The sequence below is a fragment of the Pipistrellus hanaki genome, assembly GCF_964339955.1.
Source record: "Pipistrellus hanaki genome assembly, chromosome: 1".
NCBI lineage: Eukaryota > Metazoa > Chordata > Mammalia > Chiroptera > Vespertilionidae > Pipistrellus > Pipistrellus hanaki.
This window is the reverse complement of record NC_140503.1, coordinates 65,694,185-65,718,720: the sequence shown is the minus strand read 5'-3', so window position 1 is coordinate 65,718,720 and position 24,536 is coordinate 65,694,185. Positions and strand designations below refer to the sequence as shown.

Below are 24,536 nucleotides of genomic sequence, written 5' to 3'. Positions count from 1 at the left end.
TAGAATTGGAGACATTTTAGAAAGTTGTCCAAATGTAGTGATCATTGTGTCTTTGAAGTGACTGCCTCTGCATTAGCCTGATGGCCGCGCTTCTCAATCTGATTGTGAAGACCTGGGCTCCACGGGAACATGAAAGGCAGCACACATCACAAGACGACTGTACAAACAGATCACTGAGATGCGGGACAGGGTGGAAATTCTCTGCTCCCATTGGATTTTCTCAGGTCATTTACAGCAAAGCAGGAAAATAAAATTGAACGTAATTTAGAAATAAAATTTTGATAATTGAGCTAAGTAACTTGAACTTGTCAATCACCTGTGACCTTATTCTATTTACACTTCACTTGAACATTCTAAAGTCCTAAGGCCAATGGATAAGCTTCCAATTATAAACAACTGCCCTTGCTCTGAGTGGTGGGCAATATCCCCCCTTCTGAGTAGATTATTTAAACTGTGTTAAAACTAAGAGACTCCGATAAATAAGTGAGCAGAAAAACATGTTAACTTCGCAGTCAGGTATTCACCTCTAACTTCCTATGGGGAAAACAACTTTAAAGATATAAAAAGTGTGTTGTTTTCCTGCTTTGATTAGTTTATTTTCTGAGCTCTTATCACCTGAGCTATTCTTAAGACCCCCTCCCCCACCCTGTTATTTATGATTTATGTGAAGGAAGGGAACATCAAGCATTCTCAGGGTTCCTCGTCCTTAAAGCCTACAGGTATCTTGTTCTATAAAGCATGCCAAGTTCAAGGCAGCTCTTTAAAAATGTCTAATTAAAATGTGGTTCAGTGGGTAGAGTGTTGGCCTGCCGACTCAAGGGTCCCAGGTTTGATTCCAGTCAAGGGCATGTACCTTAGTTGCGGGCACATACCCAGTGGGGCATGTGTAGGAGGCAGCTGATCGATGCTTCTCTCTCATATATATATTTAAATATATATTCAAATATATATTTAAATATATCTTCTCTCTCATATATATTTAAATATATCTTATATATATTTAAATATATATTTTTAAAAAATATATATATAATTTTATTGATTTGTTACAGAGAGAAAGAGAGAGGGATAGAGAGTTAGAAACATCAATGAGAGAGAGTCATCGATCAGCTGCCTCTTGCACACCCCCTACTGGGGATATGCCCGCAACCAAGGTACATGCCCTTGACCGGAATAGAACCTGGGACCTTTCAGTCCCCAAGCCGACGCTCTATCCATTGAGCCAAATCAGTTTCGGCAATAAAATTATATTTTAAAAATAATAATAAAAAAGTCTAAGTACAGTTGAAAAAAAGATCATCTTCATGCCTTAATTCTATGTGACTATAATTACACATTTGATTTACTGAAGAAGAAAAAATGTTTTCCTCTGTTGACTTTAAAATAGGAGAGTCAGTGAGTGAGAAGCAAACCTAACTCCGAGGCCTCCCAGTGTGTCCTCAGCCCTACCCCAGGCGGTGCTGCAGGTGAGAACAGACTGGAAGCCGAGAGTGGCTCCAGTCAGGGCACACGCGCAGGCGGGGGGCCAGCCACCTTCTCAAGGAGGGTAGGAGCTGCGATTCTTACTCTTCCTGAGGACTGGGGGGAAGTTGGCTTTTTCTCATTTTCTCAACTTCGCTTGGCTGAGGGGGAGCCTGGAAAACTCACTGCTGGGCAATAGGATGTCTTTCTCCTCCTCTCCCAGCCACTTTTCAAAAACAGAGTCAGATCCATGTAGAGCCTGCGGAGGCTTTCTGGGTTTTTGCTGTTGCTCTCCTAAGACGCCAAACAGCACAGCACAGAGTTTTCCTGCAGAGGAACCCTGGAAGGGAGGACGCAGGGCCTTCATCCAAGACAGAATGAGAGGGAAGGAGGGGAGGAGGGGGAGAAAGGCTCTGACAGGCGCTCCTTCTCCTGTTCCAAATCTGCTCCGGGAGCCGCTGCCTGTTCTTCCTGAAGCCACTCAGTCACACAGTGGCCCCGAAGACCACCTGCCAGCGAGGCTGCTGGCGGGGCTGGCCTGGAGGGGCTGGTGCTGGAGGAGCTGGCCTGAGCCCTGCTTAGTGGCCTTCTCTATCTTTAAAGGGCGCCGGAGGCTGAGCGCTTAGAGAAATCCAGGTGCAGCTCTTCTGTGGCAGACTTGCTGGCTCTGGGAGTGGAACCCCTGGCGGTCACACCTGGGCACCTGGGAGGTGCCCACCCTGCCAGCTTCTCCAGGCCCTGGAAGTGCTGGGGCCTGAGGACTGGACTGCCTCCCAACTCCCTTCCCAGAAGCCTGAGAAGAGGAAGGTGGAAAGTCTCCCCACCACCACCACCAACCCACCCCTCCAAGAGGGGTGTCTACCCAAGGCCCAGAGCAGCAAAGGGCCTGGCTCCTGGCCACACCCCAAGTTCCTGTGTTGGGCACCAGCTGGGCTCTTCCAGCCAGAGGGGACTGGGGAGTTTTGTTTTGATTTCCTCCTTTCTTATTTATTTATTTACTTTTGAGACTAGACACATTGGGGGGGGGTATGGTTGGGTCAGGGAAGAGGAGATAGTAAGTACAGAGCTTTGTGGATGCTTGTGTGTACATGGGAGTGTGGGTGAGCATATAACAGGAAAGGAGAGAGGGAGGGAGACAGGGAGAGGGAGAGAGAGGGTATAAAAGGCAAGAACTTGGGTGAGTGAGTCTGTGCAACTTGACACACTAGAGATCTATCCTCTCCTCACCTTCAGGTCTGGAACAGAAACCTATAACTCAGGGTTCACTTAACCCTTTTGTGCATCAGTCCCCAGAACGTTCTTTGTCCCCCAGTCCTGGGAGAGAGGTAGGGGGGAAAGGCTGGCAGAGGCTCAGGGCAGAGGCTCAGGGCCCAGAGCTGGGCTCCCAGGTGCCTGTCACACCCCAGGTCAGCTCCCCGCCTTTTCCAATCCTTCTTCTAGGTGAGAAGACAAGGCTCTCTTTGCATGGATTTGGCTTGTTTACTGGCAGAAGGGAAATTATGACTTTTGTTATTATTTTTTTTAATCTCGTTGGCCTGAGATTGTGTTTACCAGGCAAAGTGAAGAGCTAAGATGGGTTCTGATAATTTTAAATAAAATCTACCAGTAAAGCTCTAGACAGTTTTGCTCAGTGGTTAGAGCGTAGGCCTGCAGACTGAAGGGTCCTGAGTTCTATTCCCATCAAGGGCACATGCCAGGGTTTTGGGCTTGATCCCCAGTAGGGGGCGTGCAGGAGGGAGCTGATCAATGATTCTCTCTCATCATTGATGTTTCTGTCCCTCTCTCAGTTCTCCCTTCTTCTCTGAAAGCAATCCAAGTATTAAAACAAACAAACAAACAAACAAACCAATGGGCTCTGATTAACCCCTTAAAAAAAAACAAAAAAAAAACAAAAAAAAAAACTACCAGTAATGACAGCTGGTGAAATTGGAGCTCCGTTTGGACAGGGACCTGGGTTGCCTGTGTGTGTAGACAGAATAAGCCTCCCGGTATATTGACAGTGTGTGTGCACACCGTGTCTCCAGTATCTTAAACATCCCACTGTCATTAGTTTCAAAAGGTAAATGGGTCGATACATTCCAGGAGCCTCCTTCTGTGTGAGTGTTTGGGAGAGATACTGGGTCACATGGATCTGCCTGCAACAAGGCAAATACAGGGCAGGGAGCGGACATTCCTGTTACCTGTGGGAGAGAAGAGAAGAAAGGGGAAGAGAGAAAAGGAGAAGCGGGGAGAGGAGGACGGAGGAAGAAAAGGGGGAGAGAGGGAGGGAGAGGTGTTCACACTGCACACCCAGCAAGGCCTCCGAAGCCTTGGACCCCGACCCCCAAGCACTAGTGCGCCTGGGGCACAGGTTGGGCTTGGCCTCCTGGCCGGGTCCCCGCCCCTCGGCCCTCATTCTCTCCTGCCCCTCGGCAACAGGGACCAGGGACATGGGGACCTGGGAATATAATTGCATTAGAGCAGATTACTTATAACCGATAGTTATCCGTCTTTTCCTGTTCGACAGGAGTCTATTAGACTCGGCGCAGCCATTACCAGCTGAGCTCCAGAGAGCGCCTTCATTAAGAAAATTAAAATCATACTTTTGAATCTAAGCAAAGCCTGCGCGGGTCTCAGGAGCCCTCCCGCGTCAAACCCGACGTTTCATAGACACGGTTTCCCCGCGAACCAACCCCTGCGTTGTGGACCCTGCAGGTCAGGGTGGAAAGGTGGAGTGTGATGGCAATTACTGGGGGACAGGGATGTCTGGGCGCTGGGAGTCCTTCCTCCCGCCCCCATCCCGCACCCGCACCCCCACCCCCACCCCGCCGCCTTTCCTCCGGGGGATGGGGATGGGGATGGGAATGGTGATGGGGATGGGCATGGAGATGGGGATGGGCATGGGGATCTTTCCAGCGCTTTCCAGTTAAAGGCTTCGCACCTGTGCAGGCGCCGCTGGGATTGGGGAACTGTTAGGGCGTCCTGGGCAGAGGGTGGGGACAGGCCAAAGTGTGGGTTCAGGGCCCAGGATGCCGCTGTGTGGGTGAACTTCCCCAGAGGCCCGCTCCAAGGACACGTGTCTCACACACACACACACACACACACACACACACCCACACACATTCACACTCACACACACACACACACACACGCACTCACACACACTCACATATATACACACTCACACACATTCACACTCACACACACACACACACGCACTCACACACACATTCACACACACACACACACACACACACACGCACTCACATATATACACACACTCACACACATTCACACTCACACACACACACGCACTCACACACACATTCACACTCACACACACCCCTGGGGGAGGTAGCAGGGGAGGGCGGGACCGCTCCCTCTGTCTCCTTTCACAGTCACTCCCGGACCCATGTGGCCTGGGAGCCTTCAGTCTCAGACCGGGATCCCCGTCCCTTTGGCCAGACGGCCGGCCTCCGGGGGTCTGTTCGGGTTTCCTCCCGGCTGGGCAGGAGCCTCAGTTGACGCACCTGGGGTACAGCTCCCGCCCGGAGAGCTGTCTGCTCAGTGAGAGGGTGCGGTTTGCACCGATTTCCTGGGGCACCTGGGGCTTTGCAGGGTTTGAAGAATAATGTGCAGTTTGGAGTTTTTTTGTTAGCCACCACCCTTCTTTTCAGCATTTCGATTTTTGAAATGTTAATGATGGTGTATTTCTCTGAAAGGTCTGCCCCAACTCGGGGCTCTAAAAGAAAATACTCACTGTGCGTTTTGGGGGCTGTTCTTTCCTAGGGTTCTAGGGGCAGAGGGGCACCGCTTTCACTTTTATCAGGATGTCCAGTCATAGGGCTCTCACCCTCCTGTCTAAGGAAGGCTTTGAGGGTTATTAGGGAAAAATAGCGGGCGTGTACACACACACATACACATACACACACATCTCCCAGCTCTTAAATACGGAACCAGGTGGAGTCTGCTTGAAACGTAATATTGTTTATTGGCAAGTATCTCATTCTCTTCCCCGTGATTTCTATTTGATACAAAAGCCTACCAAATCCAAGTGATGAAAGTCAGCAACTAGACGTGGACAGGGGGACGCCTCTTGCTTATCCACAGCTCCCACGCGCTAAATTGGATGGTAAACATTTCTTTTCCAGGGGAAAAGGAAAATGAAAGAAATGCACCCTCACTGTGGTGGTTAGTGGTTTCTTCTCATCAAATGTAGGCACATCACTCGATTCCTTTCCTGCGTCCTGAGAGATGAGGGAGTCAGAAATGAACAACAGCCTTTTAACGGCGGCAAACAAGACTTCTGAGGAGGTTTTCTTGGCTTCTCTTCTCCCCCTTTGCCCTGAAAGCAAAACAGAAACAAAGATAAACTGGGAAGAAACACTATTCCTCCCGGAGAGTTTATTTTGTTGCCACAATAAAGGGGTGGAGACCGTTCACAGCTATTTGAGATGATAATGCTTAGTGATCCCATTCTTTTAATCATACTCTTCAAGTGCTTGCAGATTAATGGCAAGAGGTGTTTTCAGTCTCTTCCTAAGGACCTTTGCATTCATTTCCTTACAGCGTTGACCAGACAGCAGCGTCTCCAAATTTCATTGAGTCGAACTGAGACAAATACAATGAGCTTTTCATATTTTCTTCATCTGTGAGAGTATCTTCCTAGAAATTGTATAGGGATTCATTTGCAACCGGAGACCCCTTCTTCCTTTTCATATGTGTTTGTATCTATACACACAAATTTGAATGAACCCCTGTGGTGTGCAGACAACTAACTCCCTCTCCACTTCAAAAAGTCACCTCCAGTGGCGGGCGGCAGGTTTTGCGCCCCCCCACCCCCCATACCGGGATTTATGCTTCAAGTAAGTTTGAACGCGCCGCCCGACTTGTTCAAAACAGGACAATAAAGGAATGACAACAACTTGGAGTATAAATATTTAACTTTACCTTAGTGGACACAGTAGCCCCAGCGAGTCTTCAGGCACCACCCGACTGAGGCATCGCTTCGCCGGCTGCCTGCCCCGGACCCCCAGACCTTGTGCGGCTCCTGCGGCGGCGGCAGGGGCCGCGGAGGGTCGGGGTGCGGGTGGGGGTTCTGGGGAGAAGGGAAGGGCGGGGGAAAGAACGGATTTTTAACTAGATCTTCCTGGTCCTCAGACAAGAAAGGAGCATCCAGAGACCCACCTTTCCCCCGCCGTCTTCCCCTCGCGCCTCACTTCTCAGAGATGTTCGCACAAAACCCCGCCACCGGGCACTTTGGAAAGTGAAGCCGCGAACTAAAGTCGTTCGGCGCTGCAGACGGAGACTCGTTGCGTGGGTCCGGCTGCGGCCGGGACACTTTTCGGAGCCGGGCTCCCTGGCGGCAGCGCTGGTGGGTCCAGCCCTGGCGTCGGGCGGTCAGACACCCCGGGAGGAGCCCTAGTGGGGCCGGGAGCACCCCCTGTGCAGCCAAACAGTGCGAAAGCGCCCTTGCGCCCTCAGCTCCTCCGGCCCCGCTCAGGGCATCTGGCGTGAGGCGCCGGAGGGAAACCAAGTGCCCAGGACCTCGGAGGTCCGAGCTGCAGCCCCGGCGCCGGCCTTTCCGTTTCCAGCAAAACGGGAGAGAGAACAGGAGTACGCGGTGCAAAGACCTGCGTGTGTGTGTGTGTGTGTGTGTGTGTGTGTGTGTGTGTGTGTAGGTAGGTAGATAGGTAGGTGGGACTGTGACAACTTTTAAACACGTTCTCTATTTTGAAACAAACAAAAATCGGACAGGGGCCGGCATTTCCTGGCGTGGGAAGAAAGGGTCATTCAAGACAAGGAGCTGCCTGGATTCCCAGGGTGACTCCTGGGGACCTGCCTGAAGCAGGGCCAGTTCCCTGGAGTCTGAGTTTGCTGGGCTGCCATGCATTGTTTTGTCTCGGCCTCTTTCTCCAGGAGAGATTCATATATATATCAATCTAGTAACAGCATTTCTTCGGACTCAGAACCTATGGTTCGGCGGAAACAAACAATCGACAGCGGAAACTCAGAGAATAAGGAGGTTTAGAAAAAGAACATGTTTGATAGTTTATTCCCTGGAGGCCAAGTGAACGTGGGGGTCCCTTTGTATTTTTTATTATTATTATTATTATTATTATTATTATTATTATTATTATTATTATTATTATTGTCGTTTACTCATTTAAGTGTTCAGCCTCGTCAAGCGATCCCCCTGCCCCGGGGGAAGGAAGCGGGAAGGGGGGCGGGCGGGGGACGCGGGAGAACACCCTCTGCTTCGCGGCTGACCCTCCGCGCTCTGCGCTGCTGGCCAGCAGGGGGCGCGCTGACGTTATCTCTGGACAAGACATCCAGCCGCTCTGAACTGCTAGACAGGCTTGGCAGTTTCATGCAACTGCAAGAGGAAGGGGAGGGGGGAATCGTGGCTCCTAAAAACCCTCACCAGTTATTCCACTTGGGTTATTTTCCCTCCTTTCGAAACGTGCCCACTTCTCACTTTGCCTACCCACCCACCCCGCTTGTAAGGCACACCCCTTCCCATCAACCTCTTCTCACCTGCATCTGTGCAGCCCATGTATAATAGTATCTCTTCCTAGCCTTGAAACATACATTAATGCAACTTATTAAATGCGACGATGAATAGTCAACATTCTTCCCCCCCTCCCCCCACCGCGCCTGTTAGTTCCGCTGATCCAAGCAGGATTTATTTGTAAGATCTCACATCCCGGAGCCCTAACGCGGTGATTTTTATTTTCCTTAAATAAAATTGGTCAAATGTTGACAACCTTTAAGCCAACCTAACACTCAAGATTAGTGATGAGAAACTAATGAGGAAAATATCAGATCTCCTGGCCGGAGGGATGCCAATTAAATCTCCGCTGATTGAAAAATAAAAGCGGGCTTGGGGTGTGAGCCCCGGCTCAACTTCAGCTATTAATTTAACATGTTGCGGTCAACGCCGCCTCTCCTCTGAACGGCTTCCCGCAACAGAGCTCCCTGCTCTCATCCCTTACCCCAAAGCCAAGCATTATTCCTGGGAATATTTCAAGAGGTCCCACTCAGGGTGATCATTTTCTTACAGGACAAATATTAGGCCTTTAAGCAATATGATTTAACTAATTAGAAAATTTACATCATTAAGTCTCAGGGAGAGAGGGGGCGGGGGGGTGGGGGGGGGAAAGAGAGAAACAAATCTGCCAGTCATTTTAAAGGAGACAGGCACTATTGAAGTGTGAAGAAATCGGCTCTAATTCAAAAAGGCAATCGGGCAGAAAAAGCCCTCAACATTACCCTGCTAGTTATTAATCAGAAAGGGCCCTCTCTCCTCCCCGCAGTCCCCTCCTCTCTCAGCCGAGTTTAAGTTCGCGGTTCCGCCAGTGGCCTATGTCATATTTACACGGAGGGTTTTGTCTGCTAGAGGATTAAAAGTGAAAAATGTTCTAATAGGAAGAAAACAGAATCCTCAAAGGGAAAAAAAAAATATTCGCAGAATTACTTCTCTTTCAGACAAGAAAACCTGTTGTGATCATTCTCACACACACTCCCCCCCCCCTTTTTTTTTCTCTCTCTCTCCATTCTTTCCTTTTTCTTCCCATTAAGTTCCTATTTTGAAACCTGCTCGGTGAGAACTAAAGTCTTTGTGTGAAGCTCCCCTCCCCCTCCTTTCTTGCACCCCTCCTTCCTCCAAGGCGAGAAACTTAGACTGAAAGCAGAAAAGTACAAATACACCAACAAAGCCCCACTCACGCGATAAAAAGGCCACGATCTAGGCTTACACGTCGGGAATCTAAGGGGAAGGAGATCAATCCGGTGGGTCTGCAGACAAAAGATGATGAACTAGAAGCTTCCCCCGCCTCTGTATACTGTCTGGTAGGGTGTGTGGCTGGAGTAGAGCAGACAGGCAGGTAGGCAAGAACACTTTAAAGTGCTTGGTTGGGTGGCTTTTTCTCTACGCCCCCTCTTCCTATAACCGCAGCCTCATTATGTACAGGTGCCCCCTTCCCATCAGACTCTTACTTAAGCCCGGGTCTGCCACACACATAGCCCTCTCCCTGGTCTCCGCACTCCCAGCGAATTAGCTGAGAGGGAACTAACTGCAAAGGAACTTTGTGAGTGTGTAGCTCCATTTGGAAACTCGGGTCCTTCCTGGCATCTCTGAGGACTTGTTCTTAAACAGACATCGGGTCTAAATGAAAAATTAATAGCAAGACTTAGGTATTCAATTCCCTTTCATTCGCATTTCTTTTTAAATTACAAAGAGGTCCCAAAGGCTCCTTGTTTTTTTGTTTGTTTGTTTGTGTTGGTTTGTTTTTCCCGCCTGGTCCTTTTCTTCTCCTATGAGGTTCCACTCTAGCCTCATTTTCTCATTCTCTTCTCTGTCTGACCTTCTGAAAGTTTCACTTCCCTGCTTCCCACCGCGTCCCTGGGCCTGGAATTCCCAAGTCCCTGGGCTCCTGCGGGCCTGCAGCCGCTCCCTAGCCCTGTGCCTCCCCGTCCTCCAGCTTACCAGACCTCAGCTTGGCAGGAGAGAGCAGTAGCAGGCCTGGGCTATTAACACACCCCAGTTAATTCTCTGCGGGAACTTTTACTAGGTGGGATGTGTGGAGGGAGAAAACATCTGTAAACAGTGAGTGCTCTTGAGGTTGGGGAGTGAGTTCTGACATAGAGGGCCAGAACGACATAAAATATGGCAGAATCTGTGAACCTAGGAGTGACATTTTGGAGGAAAAGAAAGGAGTTACATTTTGGAGAAATAAGGATAGAGAATAGAAAGGGGGGGGGGCATTGGCGATAGTTCAGAAGGCTCCCCAAGCACAGCTTCTTTTCTGACCATCACAGAGCAGATGCGAGTGGAGCTTGCTCCTTCCTCTCTGAGACATCTCAGCGTGAAATGGACGGACACTCCTGTCACTCTCAGGAGGTGGGACCCAGAGGTGACAGCGTTCTACACCTCGGCCTCTGGCACTGGGGGACTCTCTGGCGGGCTCCCCACCCCAGGGCCCTCCCTCCGGGAACCTCCTTACCTTTTCGCTGGCATGTGATCTGACACCAGGGGGTCCCCGGGAGAGGAAGAGCCCAGGAGAGCCCAGCGGTCTGCATCTACGCCGCAGCCAAGGAGCAGTGCCATAAAATTTACAGCGCCTTTAACAACTCGCAAGGAAAGCATTAAAATTCCCTTTAATTGAGAAAATATTGATTTCGAAGTCTAGAAAAAGGGAAATCGTAATTTAGCGGCGAACTTACAGGGCGAGAATATAGCGTAGTATGTCGCCGTATTATGGATCCACCCTTTATGCCCAATGCAACATCGCATCTTTAATTGCGCTACTTTATGAAGTGATAAAGACAAAAGATAACTTGACTTAGGCAAACACTTTACAAAAAAAAAAAAAAAAAGGAGGACCTCGACTAATTTCGCTTTCCAGTTATTTATAAAAGAATTCTCTCTCTCTCTCTCTCTCTCTCTCTCTCTCTCTCTCTCTCTCTCTCTCTCTCTCTCAGAAAAAGAAAATACCCAAAGGGGAGAAAACAAATAAAAAGAACAGAAAACCACAGATCAGATCCGTCTAAAAAGCAACTCACAGGAGCAAATCCGTTGATATTCTTTACCAGAAGAATGAAGCCAACACATTCAAGGAAATGCATTCAGGGGCAGAGAATGGCATCCTCCTTGAAACAAACCTGGCTCTATTTTCTTACTTTACTCTCCCCTGTCCTTCTTTATTTTTTTTATTTTTTGGGGGGTAGATAGCGGGGAATAGGAGGGAGCAGAATCCATTGGTGGACAGAGGAGGGAAAGAAAAATCAGGCATTCTGTGTTATTTCTGTATCGGTTTTTGGTATTATAGAGGAGCAAAGAAGTTTTTGTGTGGTGGTTTTTCATTGATCAGTCACTCTGAGCTAATGTAATTATCCTCATCAATAGGAGGCTGCAGAGAGAATCATTATGTGGGTGACATTGATAAATGATCGCCCAGGAACGGCCCTCGCGGGCAACCCCCACAGCTGACCCTCCCACACACACAATGTAGTCATAGAAACACCTAGAGAACCCGGCCCCGCCAGGAGGGGAGAGAAGAGCCCGGGGCGGCCGCGGCGGGGGCGGGGGCGGGGGGGGGGGCAGCCCCGGGTCCACACCAGTTTCCAGCGACAAAAACAGCGAGGGCGGAGGGCGGGGAGGGCGGGGGCGGGAGAGCCCCTTCCCAGCCCAGACCCACGCACAGCGCACACCCCGCGCCCCAGGCGGACCCATTCATCCACACCTTTTCCCACGTGCGGCCTCACTTCCAGCAACGCCTCATACAACCAGTTAGGAGTTATATTTTGGAGAAATAAGGAAAGAGAATAGAAAAACAAGGGGGGGGGGGAGAGACTTTCAAATAGCTTTCTAAGTGGTTCAAGAATTAGGTTACAAAACTTGAAGGCATCTCATTCTCACGCCTCCCTCCCGAGGCCCCCACCCCCAGTTCCAAAAAAAAAAAAAAAAAAAAAGGCCCCAAACAACCAGCAAACCCCTCTGAACAAAGACAGCAGCTGGGCGACGCTGCCCCCACCCCCAGCGGCCCCCCCCCCCACATTCACGGGCGACCCCTTCCTTTCTCTGCACCTCCGCACCCACCCGGGGCCTCTGAGGGTGAGATAATGGGTTTTGCGATTGTTCCTGTCAGGGGGAAAAGAAAAAAAAAAAAAAATCCCCACCAAACCCCACGTTTCCATCTTTGGACCGGTCTTGTGTGAGCCAATGGGCAAGTACGGAGAGCAGTAATTGATTCATAATGATCCCTAAATCGATGTCGGGGAAGCGGGGGTGCGGGGCGGAGGTGGATGGAGAGGGAGGGGGTGGGGGGTGCTGTTTATTTATTTTATTTCCAAAGCTTCAGCTGAAGTAGCTGTGACACTGCTGGGGCTGGAGGGGAGGAGCTGCTGGCTCCGCCGGATCATCCATCATCGCTGTCACCCAGAGTCTGCCCCGGAGCCGTCGGCGCAATCCCCCTTCTGTCTCTACACCGAAACTATTAATATTAAAACCTCCCTCCGCACACCACCCGGGCCGGCCGGCCTCCCCCATCACCCCACCACCCCCCATCACCCCATCACCCCCGCGTGGCCCCTGCGCCGCCGCCGCGCCCTCCCGGCCCGGGTTACTGACTGCAGCCGCGAGGTGCCCGCTCTCCCGCCCCGCGATTTCACGTCGGTGTCCCCCGGCCTGACACGCACTCCAGGGGGGGGGGCCAGGAGAGGCGGGCCGGCTCCCCCGCGAAAGGCTGCGCGCCCCACCCTCCCTGCCTCCTCCCAGCCTCCCTGGCGTAGGGAGCGCAGTCCGCAAGGTCCGGCTCAGCTCAGGGGGCGGCGGGGGCGGCGGGGTGGCGGGTGCAGAGCCCGGGCCTCGGGTGCAGGGCCAGGGCCTCGGGCCCCACCAGACGCCCGGGCACTGGCCTTCCTGACACAGTGGCTACTTGCCGCGGAGGCCCGGGCTCCTTATCACATGGCTGCTGGCCTGCAAGACGAATGGGGAACTTGTGGAGGATCCCTGTCTGTCCCTTTGAAGGAAGGACCCTCCTCTGACAGCTGCTAGAGATATTAGCCACATTTCCCTGCCCCAATCTGCTCCGGGTTAGCAGGCCCGGGGGCGGGGGCTGGGGCTGGAGGGGGCCAGGCCAGGAGGGTCCTGGTGGGCCCTTCTGGGCGAATCTATGTAGAGGGACCTGGGGAGGGAGGGGGGACAGAAGACACAGACTTTCCTGGTCTTTTTACCCCCCTCTCTCTTTTCTCCTTAAATTGTGGCTTCTTACTCAATCCCCAACTCTTAACAGATGGCAATTGCAGTTTCTCAGAATTTCTTAAATAAAGGGAAACCTTTGGAATTTATTTCTGCTTTTGCTTTTCCATATAAAAAAGTGTTTTTATATTACTCTTGTTTTGGAGAACATAAGCAATTTTATTCAGACTACAGTATTTCCTTTAACACTATATGGTTGTCAAAACACCATTCCCAGTTTCTTTGCTTTTGACAGCTGAGTCTTTCTTAAATATACCCAAATCGGAACTCTTTATACTAAATAGTAAACCAGAGATAGGAGCAAGTGCTTTCCGAGGGGTATAAAAAAAGCATTATACAAATTGGACAACTACCACCTCTCAGCCTTGGCATATGGGGGTGGGGGGGGGGGAGAATGAAAACAAATGTTATTATAATTATTATTCATCTCCAAATATTTAAAAAGGTTAACATGACAGGATGTGGTTTGGTTGAAGAAATTATACCTGGGAGTATTTTATTCATGAAAACCAAGGGTCGAGAGCTCTGAGATCTAAACTTTGGTGAAATAGCTTATTAATAATTGCATGACACACTTCCTAAACAGGAGTCATGCAAGTAAATCCTTCAGCATTTACTTTTCTGAGAGGAACTGAAGGAAAAATGTGCAAAAGATTAAAAAAAAAAAAAAGTGGTGAGCTGATGTGAGAGTTATTTAGAAGTGGAGAACTTGTCAAATGTTACCTAAAAGCATTTACAGTAAAAGTAAACACATTTAAATGTTGCAAAAGAACTCCATGTGAAAGGGCCTGCAAAAAATAAGAGGGAAGCTACTTTTATTCAAGTGGCACAGAGTTTCTCCATTGCCAGTTACTTCTATGTTTAAGCAGCAGCCCGTTCGCTGAAGTTATAAATGTATTTATAAAAAGTCTACCAAACTAAAAAGAACACAAAACAAGTTTACTTCCTCATCCTATGTATACAACTTCTATCCATGTTTTCTGCACCAAAAAGATAGAAGAACCCTCAATAAGATACAAACTTGGATTTCTGAGAGTGAATTATTTTCCTATCAAGTTAACATTACACAACTAAGCTAAAGCCGATATTGCATCTTTTAAACATAAGATTTAACATTTTAGTGTTACAAAAAATCCCAGGATAGTGTATTTATTTGAAAAGTTAAAGGGGCGTGCAAATACCTCACTTTTTTTCACTTTCCACACTTTGGCAGGCATTGTTTGTGCAGTATCAGCCAGCTAATGACACAAATTTCCAGGAATGTTGCATGAGATTTTGAAAACAGCATTAATTGCCTATTTTGTTGTTTTAGAAAAAAAAAAATTAAGTTTAGTCACCAAATCACACTAGCGTGCCTGCACATGGGGGTGTCTGAAATAAAAAGACATCATAATATAATTCATATTAAATATTAATGATAAAGTAATCTTTTCAACTCAGGATTTCAAACTCCATAGAAGTTGTTTACTCAACTATGAACATCTATATGTAAATTTTAATTTACATATTCAACAGTATGTTAGTAAGTAAGACAGAGAAAAAACACAGGCAGATGAATTATCTTTGAGCACAGACGTTAGTTATTTCTTATGATGTAAAATTAACCCTGCAAAAGCCCTTTATTCTGGCAGAGGAAGAACATAAAAAGCTTTATCTAGAAGTATTTTTTTTTTAACATCATGCATTTAAAAAGGAGGTTGGACACATTGAAGGTGATCGTTCAATCTGGCTCACACACACACACACACACACACACACACATGATTTCATACCTTTAGAAGTTTTCTGCTGGGAGAATTTACAGAACAAATATACACTAAAATGCTATAGATGGGTTACGTTAAAAGTTCTTGCTAAGTTAAGTTTCAAATAAATTCAACTTCTCATGATAAAACCATCACCTACTCTGAACACCCTATACAGTAGGCATTGCACCGCCTTGCCTCGAAACTACGAAAAACACAAAAGCCTAACCAAAAATCAAAAATGAAATATTTATTACCGCATTTTGTGACTTAACACCTTTTTTTTTTTTTAACATAACGTCACAGTCCTCATACAAGTATTTTAATGTAAATTTGACAAAGCTTAAAGGTAACAGCATTTTCTTCTAGTGAGGAACACGTGCTGAGAAAAGAAGAATTCATGGACATACAATACCAATTCCACAGCAGATCTGATACTAGCAAAAACATTCTTTTTTTTTTTTTCAATTGAGGTAAACACATAGAATATCTAACATGAAACAATTAATAGACCGAACTCTGTACGAAGTTTGTTACAGTATTCTCTTGCTCTTTCTTTCTTTCTTTTTTTTTTAATCCCCCAAGCTTTGAGTTTCCGATCCAGTCCTAGTTGTGGTGCGATGACCATAAACTTTTTTTTTTCTGTTGAGGAAAGCTGCCCAACTCAAGATTGTTTTGTCCACAGCCAAGGCTTCGAGCTCCTGGAAGAAGCTCCTGCGTTGTCTTTACATCTTCATGGGCAAGCTCTCTGAAGAAGAGTCCCCCCAAAATAATAATAAGAATTGGCTTGTGAAGCACAAACTAGAGAGATCTGTTTGAAACTAAAGGACGCATTTCCGGAGAAACAAAGGCTGGGCGTGAAAACACATTCTTGAAGCTGGAGTCTGAGGGATGAGGTTCAGCCACACGCTCGCCGCTCGCCGTGGTCTCGGTGTGGCTCTTTGCTCATTGGCCCAGCGGGTTCAGAATATACCACAGTCTTCTCTTGGGTCGTGAATTCACCGATGAACCAAAGACAGTCATTCTTCTGGGAACAACACACATAGTGTGGAAAACAAGGATATATTTATTTTTTTTTTCTCTTCTAAAACTATTTGAGGCAACATAACGGAGTGATCAACAGAAATGTACAAGTTTAACTTAGTTCCTATGTTTATACTACAGTAGTTATAACTCTCGGAGTCTTTTTTCTTTTTTTTCCAGAGGATCTTGACATGGACAGAATCGTCTCAGTGAGCCCATGGTTTCACATTTGTGTTCTTGTCTCGTTGGTCCTCTGTTGCTTGATGAAAAAAATGACAAAAAGTAAAAAATAATCACAGCTGTCTGGAATTTCATATTAAGTGTCAACAATCTGGTCAAAGTTCAGAAAGTCTTGAAATAGTTTTTGCGTGTGTGTCCTTCTCCCTTGAGTTCCCTTCTACTATTGGGCATGGATGTCCATAACCTGTCCGCCAACACCGGGATCTACAGAATTTAACATTGTGGGGCTCTGTGCCGACATCGTCATTCCAGGGTGGGTGGGGGGTCCTCCGTGCATCATCATGGCAGGGTGGTGGGGATGGCTTGGCAAATACGAATGCATTGGGGGTCCGTGTCTTAACTGAGTAGGGTGTGGGGTCATGTGGGGAGGAGTGTAACTCGGCTGTGCCATACTCATTCCCATAGGACCACCCTGAGAAACGTAGTCCCCTGGCATGCTCTGCAAACCTGCAGAGAGAGAGGGAAAAAGAAAGCAGGTCAAATCCCCAAACATTTTTATACTTTACCCATCAAAGATGAAAAGAAGAAAAAAAAAAAGAGAGAAACAACAGACACTGCAAATCTTATATCTAAATTTAGCTGCAGATTCTTGCCAATGTTTGCAGACATTCAAATTGTAGTTTGCATTTAATTTCATCGCACAGCAGTATAATGCAACACAACAGAACTAAATATTTAATGCAACTAAATGTCATAAAGTGGAACTGTTTTTCAAAATGGTATTCAGTACATTTCTTTGATAAATGCAATGAGAGTATGAATTCTAAGTCGAGTTTTATCTGTTAACTGTTGATATATCATTTATCTTCCTTTGTTGCATTTATAGATATGAACAAAAATTATAGATATTAAAATAAAATTGACACCTTATCATATCTATATTTCTTCATGAAATATTTATTACACAAAACATTATGGCATATTCATTTTGAAGGGACGGGCTTTTATGTATATTTAAAATGAAGCCCTTTTTTGAATTAGAGGCATTCTTATGGCAGTACACCCAAGAGATTGTAAAGGTCAAAGGTAAGAAGTCAATGTAAGGTCATATGACATGCCCAGTAGTTTATGTCTGGAAATTCAAAAAAAAAAAAAAGCCTTGATATTAGAAATAAAATAGAACACGTCTAGAAATTCTTAATCAAGATATACAAGATTTGAAGTTGTGAGTTAAAATGCTGGGAAGTCAGCAGTTGAAGGATTCTGATTTCTCTGTCAAGTTACCTGTTTTCTGCATTAAGGTCCCATTATATTTCCTGTTGCCCATCCCCAGAGCTAAGAGGACAGCTTTATTCACCTCTGCTTAACCTCCAGGACAGACAGTTGAAAAGCTGAACAGATGTTTTTGACACTGTAAGCTGGTAATCTAAAGGCTTATACGTGGCAGTCATTTTGTTAAGTAGATCTGCAGTCCGTTATTAGCAGAAGTGGCAAAACCCTCTAAAGACAATAATGCAGTCTGCATAGTCCCAGCTCTCTGTTTATTCTACCACAGCAGCCTGCTCAATGGATGATGATAATTAAGTACCAAATATACCATATTGTGTGGCTGCATAATCAAATCAAGAGAGGATAATATTCTTCTGTATTAAGCTATTAATGTAATTGGTCATGAAGCATAAAATATGTTATGTAATTAAATAGGCTAGAAGTTATATGGCCTATATTAAGAATTATCCAAGCTGAGCAAATGTTTTCTCTATAGCTGTTTTAGGGAACATTGCTTTCTACATTTTTGACTGCATTAGTAAAGGAAGAAAGGAAGGAAATTGGCTTCATCAATGGCGCGCCATGCTGACCCCCTGAGATCTCATATGAAACGCTGGCCTCTATTTACATATAGAGAATGATTTAATCAAGGTGCGTGGTGTTATATTCGGCCTCATTAAACAAGGAAGTTTCGGTGTTTTATGAGTTTTTTTATGCTCTGGTGTCTTCAGCAAAGGATCTATCTCGTTGGCAGACTCGGGTTTTTTTTTCAGATGTCAAAAACACTTGAAGCTTTAAAGTCTAATGGGTTTCTTAATCCAACTGCAGCCATTCAGCCTCAGTGAAAAATCCATTCCTTCATATTCAGTTGCTCCTAAATGTCTTTCCCTTTAAATTTATTGACTGACTTTCCTGTCTTCCTGTCTCATGTCGAAAGTCAGTAGGCACATGTAAAAAATAATCAAAACACACCGACTCCCTGGTGAAGAATCAATGGTGTCACCGCTGTCATATATCTGGACTAGGCATAATGAACTGCAGCATTTCATCTTTGCATATAAGATAATTTGGGCATCAATCGTATTCTGACAGATTTATGTCACTCAAAGGACAGTTCTACTTTTCCTTTTTTTTTTTTTTTATCGCTTCATTGAAGCCTGCTTAATTTCTCTCAGTCAACTGGTGCCCCCCAGATGTTATTTTTATTCTTAAATGTGCAATATCTGCCTGACGTCTGTGTTTGTGCACGCAGGGGCCTCCGTAAATAGGCTAAGAGGCGGTCCCCCTGCTTAAGGCACACACGGGCTTGTCAGTTGGCCTTTTCAAAAGTGCGTAGCGGTGTCATCTGCGCCTTCACAGACGGTGATATACATTTAAAAACAGGTCCTTAGTTTGGAAAGGCATGCAGTTATGGGCAAGGAAAAATAAAACGGGGGCAAATCATAAAAAAATAAGATGAGGGCCCTGCAGTGAATAGTGAAGACAGGTCGCACCCGGCTGTACTTACTTCCCCCTGGCTTTGCGATTGCTTTACATGGTGAAGGTTACATGTAGTGCCATTGCCCATCCATGCCCATATTCATGCCCATTCCACTCATAGGTCCTAGAAAGGAGATAAAATCCGAGAAGAGGCCGGACAATCAGCAATAATTGATGGCGAAAAACTAGGAGGAAACTCAGATTCCTTCTCACTTATTGCCTTGGTTTAAAAAAAAAAAGAAAAAGGATGTGTAGGAGGGGCAAAGTAAATGATACTATGGTACACTCTTTACTTTAAAAAAGAGGACTTTTCCCCCACCCAAGATAAAGAAAGCAGGCAGAGCAGGCAGCAGGCAAACGTCAAACCCACCACGAGAGTGGGAGAGCAGAGTGGATGGAGAGGCTGGTGGAGGCGGCACCCCTCCCCAGGGAAGCCCAGTGGCGGGACCCCGGACCTACCTGCGGGCCGGATTCCCATGTGTTGCTGACCATCCAGCACAAAGCTCCCCATGGGCTGGCCTTCCGGGCTATATGCTGCTCCTTGGCTCACTGAAGGATCAAGAAGAAAACCTGATTGTGGTCATTCGAGGACACAGAGGAGAAAGAAGAAAAGATATACCACACAATCAGCAATTGTTCCCTGAAACGTCACAGCAACAAGGTGGTGCGCGCTCTAACAAGGGGGCGTGACCTACGGGAGCATTTCTGGGACTGAGCTAAGGCGAGTGAGTAGCTTTTAGCCATCCTTCTGGAGGAAAGACTTCGCCTGCCAGTTTAACAGGTGGGTCCTCCTCTTCATTTATCTCTCAGTGAGGGGAAGTAGGATAGGGACGGCTAGGGTGTCCAATATATAAATATGTCAACATGCTACTTAGTGAGATTTTGTGATTCTGCCACCTCTGGTGGCTATAAAAGAATTTTCACATCACCCACAAACATTTGAAATTCAAGCACAATTTTACAAGGTCAAACCGACTGAATTGAACATTTTTTTTTTTTTTTTTACCCATACTTAGAAAATGTAAACATAGTAAATGTAATATTTCAATTATTTTTTATTCTTCTCCAACAGGCCTCTGGCCTCCACTGGTGGAAGGATTGAGGTGTTACTGGGGAAATGGTGCCAAAGGAAATAAATTGTCTTAAATTCTTTAAATCGAGGCCACAGTTTAAATCTCCGTCAAGTTTGACACCCCTGTTAGTGACAGCAGTCATCACCACATGGAAATCGTTTTTCCTACAGACCGCCTTCCAGGGCTCCACAACTCAGTAAACTATTTCAAACGCCCAGGAGTTCACAGGTATGGCTCTGCCAGTACCTTACAATGATTGCTTCAGAGAATCTGAGAGATGCTGTGAGAAAAACTCACACGCACTTTAGTGGCGTGGATGTGAAGCATTTTAAAGAAAGGTAATAATCTTTTAATAAAAACATAATGCTGGCAACGCAGACTTTGGGCTTTGATAGGATATTATGAATAGTCAAAGCCAGTGAATGGATACAATGCGTTCAACAGGGGATGCTCCAGGAGTGAAAGCAACATGCACACCAAGGGATTGTGGGTAACAAGAAAATGAGAGTGTGCTAATGATTGGATGCAGACAAGCAATGAGTCATTCAGAGCTCACAGTCAAACAAACTGCTTGTGGCATTAATGCTTGTGCCCAATTACCAATTCAGGAGGAAAATAAAAAGCAGTTTCAGTAGAGTCAGGGTGGGAAATCTCCAATTAGCACCAATTAGTGAAGTTGCTTCCTAGAATGGAATTCTGGGGACAGTAAAAAAGAAAAAAGAAAACTCTCCCAGAATGCCTGATGGAAGCACTTATTTACCAGGTGATGAAACTCCTGACATCTAAGTTGGTGAGGGTTTGGGCCTGAGGGACGTGAACATAGATACTAGCTGGAACTTGCCTGCTCGATTTGACTGGTCAATCATGGGCTGTACTATTCTTCTCCTGGCGTTGATAAACCTGAAACAAAACAGAGAGACCGGCCATCAGATGCAATGTCTGAGCCCCGTGATCACCCCTGCGCCAACACTGCGGGGGATGTGATCCAGCCGGACATCTCCTGACAGTGATCCTTTGCATTCAAAGGCAATTTTCTCTTTCCCGTTCAAAAGCAGTGACTGGCCCATCTCCCCCGTCGTCGTCCTCTTGCAACCAACTGCAGGCTGGCTGGCTAAAATGGCCCGGGCAGGGAAACGCGAATTCCCCGAGAAAGCTTCTCTTCCTTTGCAATGTGTGCTTCTGCTTCTGGAACAGGCCGGTATCTGGTTGAAGTCCGCAGGCTGGGAGATTTCCCCCTTCCCCTGCAGTCAGTCCCCAGCGCGGGAGACCCAGCTTCCCCCTCGCAGCTGGTCATAAATGGAGACCAGGCTCTGGCACTCTGCTTTCACAAGGTATTGTTAGGTCAGCAAAGCCATCAATTAGGCTGTCTGAAGTTTTATCACCAACACAGCAGTAATAAGTGCTGGCCAGAAAGACTTCTGCTCTTCGGCAACTCCTGCAGTTTGAGCCTGTAAAGTTGGGGGTCATTTAGAGGTCAGTGCCAGCTGGGGGCGGCCTCTCCAGCCTAAGCGGGGACACCCAGGGCAGGGATAAGGTAACTGCCAACCATAAACCCAGCCACCTTTCAACCCGCTAGAAAGGCAGAGCCTCAGGTACACATGGTTGATATTAGAGCCCGAGAAACGTTTTCAAATCAGGTGGTGGCTGAATCGCAGGAATGTGGAGGAGCAGTTATTTCGTCTAGAAGCCTGGATCTAATTTGGTTGGAAATCCAAAAATAAGTGCCTACTTCATGTTACTTTAATGTTTAATAATGCCCATCAAATATTCATGTACAAAGAGAGTAAGATGATAAGAAATCTCCTTTATTTCTCCAAATTTAATAAAAACAAAACAATTTCCCACCATTTGCGAGTTACCCTCGTCCCTGTGCATTTCATGATGAGCATTCCCCGCGCATCTGAGCACATCCCCAGCGCGGGATGCATCGACTGTGCGTTTTGGGGGTGCTTGAAGGGAGGAGAGGATGTCCCTTAAAAAGACACTCATTTATAACATCTCCTAATATTCCCAGTGTCAAATCTTAAGTGCACGGGGATTTAATGATGAATGGGTCTGCATGGGGCCACAGGCAGGAACTGCAAACTCCTTCTTTGAAATTAGCCAAAAAAAAAAAAAAAAGAGCCTAGTGCGTGCTGGCAGCTTTGCGTTCGCCCCTGCTCCTGCGGAGATGAAGTCCCTTCCTAAGGCCCTCACTCTCAGGCCTCCCCTGAGCACTCCGGAGGGAACACAATTAGGCCCCAGAAGAATAGCTGCAAGGAAACCAAAGGAGTCTTTTGCATACGGTGTTTGTTTGCAAAACAATGAACTTCTTTATTAGTTAAGAGAATATGGAGCTCAGTTGTCAAAAATGCGACACCCCTGCAGGTTTGGGGCAGAAAGTGACAGGCTAGGGGGGGTGAAAACAAAAGGGAAGTTCCTAACTGCGTGTTTCTTCCCACCTGGCACCAGACATGTTGCTCAGCCAGATCACAGAGCCTTCCAGAAGGATCCCTCCAATCAGAAAAGGAACTTCATTATCCACTCTTTCCTCACTGTTTTTACTGGGACCAAGGAGGTCTGCCCCGAGATTTCCACCCCCAGGAGCTCTTTTTATCAGCTCAGGGTAGGGCCCGGCGAGGTGCTTGGGGAGAAGGGCAAACCTTTTCTCTCCTCCTTGAAGTTCCTAATGGAGGACACACATGGCAGGGGTTTCACCTCGTTTTATGGGCTACTAATCCTGGTTTTGTTTTTTCCTATAGGCCAACTCTTTAGGTAAAACGAATTGCTATTTTTTCCCTTTTTAATTTCACCCTTTTGCTCTTTTATTATTTACATCTGGAGGTTGTTCCCTTATTTATGTCTTTCTCTCCAGTTCCCCCAAACACTCCCTTACTCACAGAGCTGCAAGGCATCATGGTTCTTAGTTCTCAGCAGGAGAACTCCACACTGTCTTCAAACAAATAATTACAGGGAAGGTTAGAGGTTCACGCAAAGGTCATTTCTTTGGATACTCGTCAGAATGTTTACATTAGTAAAAACGGGGTCCTCTCAAAAGCTTGTTCCATGGGGGACACACAACAATGCAAAACATTAAAGAAGCATTCTGCGTGCTAGCAGGTCTTTATAGAAGCGCTGAACTTGGAAATGCCACTCCAGTATTCCATTTTCAACTAGTTACCATGGTGTGGGCCGATGTTCACTAGCAGTTATGGCGATGGCCTTTCTTTGTCCGGCTCTGCTCCACAAACACGCGGAGAGGCCTCTGAAGGTTTTCACCAGATCCTTTTACAAAGGGTCGTAGGGACTTTTGCTTTTTTTCACTTGGGCTCCATTTGGCCTCTCTGAATTTTTGTTCTTTCAAACAATGTTTTTAATCCATCGTGCTGCATCTTGCCAGATTCATAACTCTACCACATTCTTTTAAATCACACAGAATTTTAAAAACATATGGGCCCCAATTTTTCAGAAATCTCTTGGTGTACAACTCCTGCCAATTGTCAACTCCCCTGATCTTGGGATGTCTTATAAACGTCATAGATGTTATTATTAAAATTAATTAATGAGTTGTCCGTATGAGCATTTGAACAGTAAGAAATGAAATTACCCCACTTTACTAATGATCCCTAGGCCGCTCTTAAAAAACACACTGTTGCACATACAAAATAGAAAAATTTCATTATAGATTAAAAACAAAATTAGGAGTAATTTTTTTCTCTAATATCACTGTGATGAAATTCCTAAATGTAGTCTTCCCCAAAATTATAGGACCTGCATTTTTTCCCCCCAAGTCTTCTGATCTTTATTTTAAAATGAATGTATTTAGCGCTCAAGCAGTAAGCAGAATATATCAACTTTTGAATATACTCAGATTTTAAAAAGCCTAAGGTGAAAATCAACTGATCTTCAATCTTTCAAGGTCCAAGCTTCCATTCATATGGAAAAGTACAACTCAATGGTTCAAAGACAGAAGACAAGATGTCTTAAAAAGGCTCAAAAGGTTTCTTGAATATTAAATGGGTCTTACAAAATAACATTTTGATGAGTTAAGTGTAAATGAATCAGACACATATGGATTAAGTTATCCTAGAATTTCACACGGGTTTAAAAAATAAGGGGAAAAGAGGGTCTTGGCAAAAACATTTTGGACTTTGCCAAACCCAAAACATTTGAAAAATTGCTGAAGACATCCAACTAACCAACATGCAGCAAGCTGCACCCAACTTTAATGAAAACCCCCAAAGTTATTTCCAATCCAAAGAGTGTTAGGTTTTTCATCTGTATCTGATATAAAAAATAAAAAATAAAAAATTCTAAGTCATAATGTCATCCCAGAATGATTTTGAAGTTGAGGACATATAATATACTCCTCTATTGGTACAAACAATTCTACCCAAAATTACAAAGTCTTCTTAGATATTAAATAGCGCTTAAAAACATGCTGAGGTTTGTGCAACTTGCGTGTAAAACGTGCCGAATATGATAAATGCCATAAATAAAATGTGCTAGTAAGTCTAGTGCCTTATCCAGATTTCACTTAGAAAAAAATTTCATTAGCCACATTGTGACTTTTTTTAAGGGCGAGAG

General features: G+C 46.0%; 1 protein-coding gene and 1 long non-coding RNA gene across 11 annotated transcripts in view; both read right to left on the bottom strand.

The window, feature by feature from the left end:
• Positions 1–5,413: 5,413 nt before the first annotated feature.
• On the bottom strand, positions 5,414–7,198 carry LOC311611610. The gene is made up of 3 exons (XR_014793130.1): positions 6,628–7,198; positions 6,391–6,538; positions 5,414–5,785 (listed from the first exon to the last, which is right to left on the bottom strand). It is a non-coding gene; the product is annotated as an uncharacterized lncRNA (long non-coding RNA).
• A 7,983-nt stretch (positions 7,199–15,181) lies between these two features.
• MEIS2 (Meis homeobox 2) overlaps positions 15,182–24,536 on the bottom strand; it is a 210,051-nt gene continuing 200,696 nt past the window's right edge. For 6 of the 10 annotated variants that reach the window (XM_084891345.1, XM_084891344.1, XM_084891350.1 and 3 more), the window contains 3 exons: positions 20,812–20,870; positions 19,357–19,467; positions 15,182–16,656 (listed from right to left, as the gene is read on the bottom strand). In XM_084891345.1, coding sequence (XP_084747471.1) covers positions 16,370–16,656; positions 19,357–19,467; positions 20,812–20,870 — 457 coding nt within the window. In that variant the 3' untranslated portion in view covers positions 15,182–16,369. Of the gene's footprint in view, positions 16,657–18,925; positions 19,022–19,356; positions 19,468–20,807; positions 20,871–24,536 lie in introns of all 10 variants that reach the window. The other 4 variants (XM_084891342.1, XM_084891348.1, XM_084891349.1 and 1 more) reach the window with 3 other exon arrangements.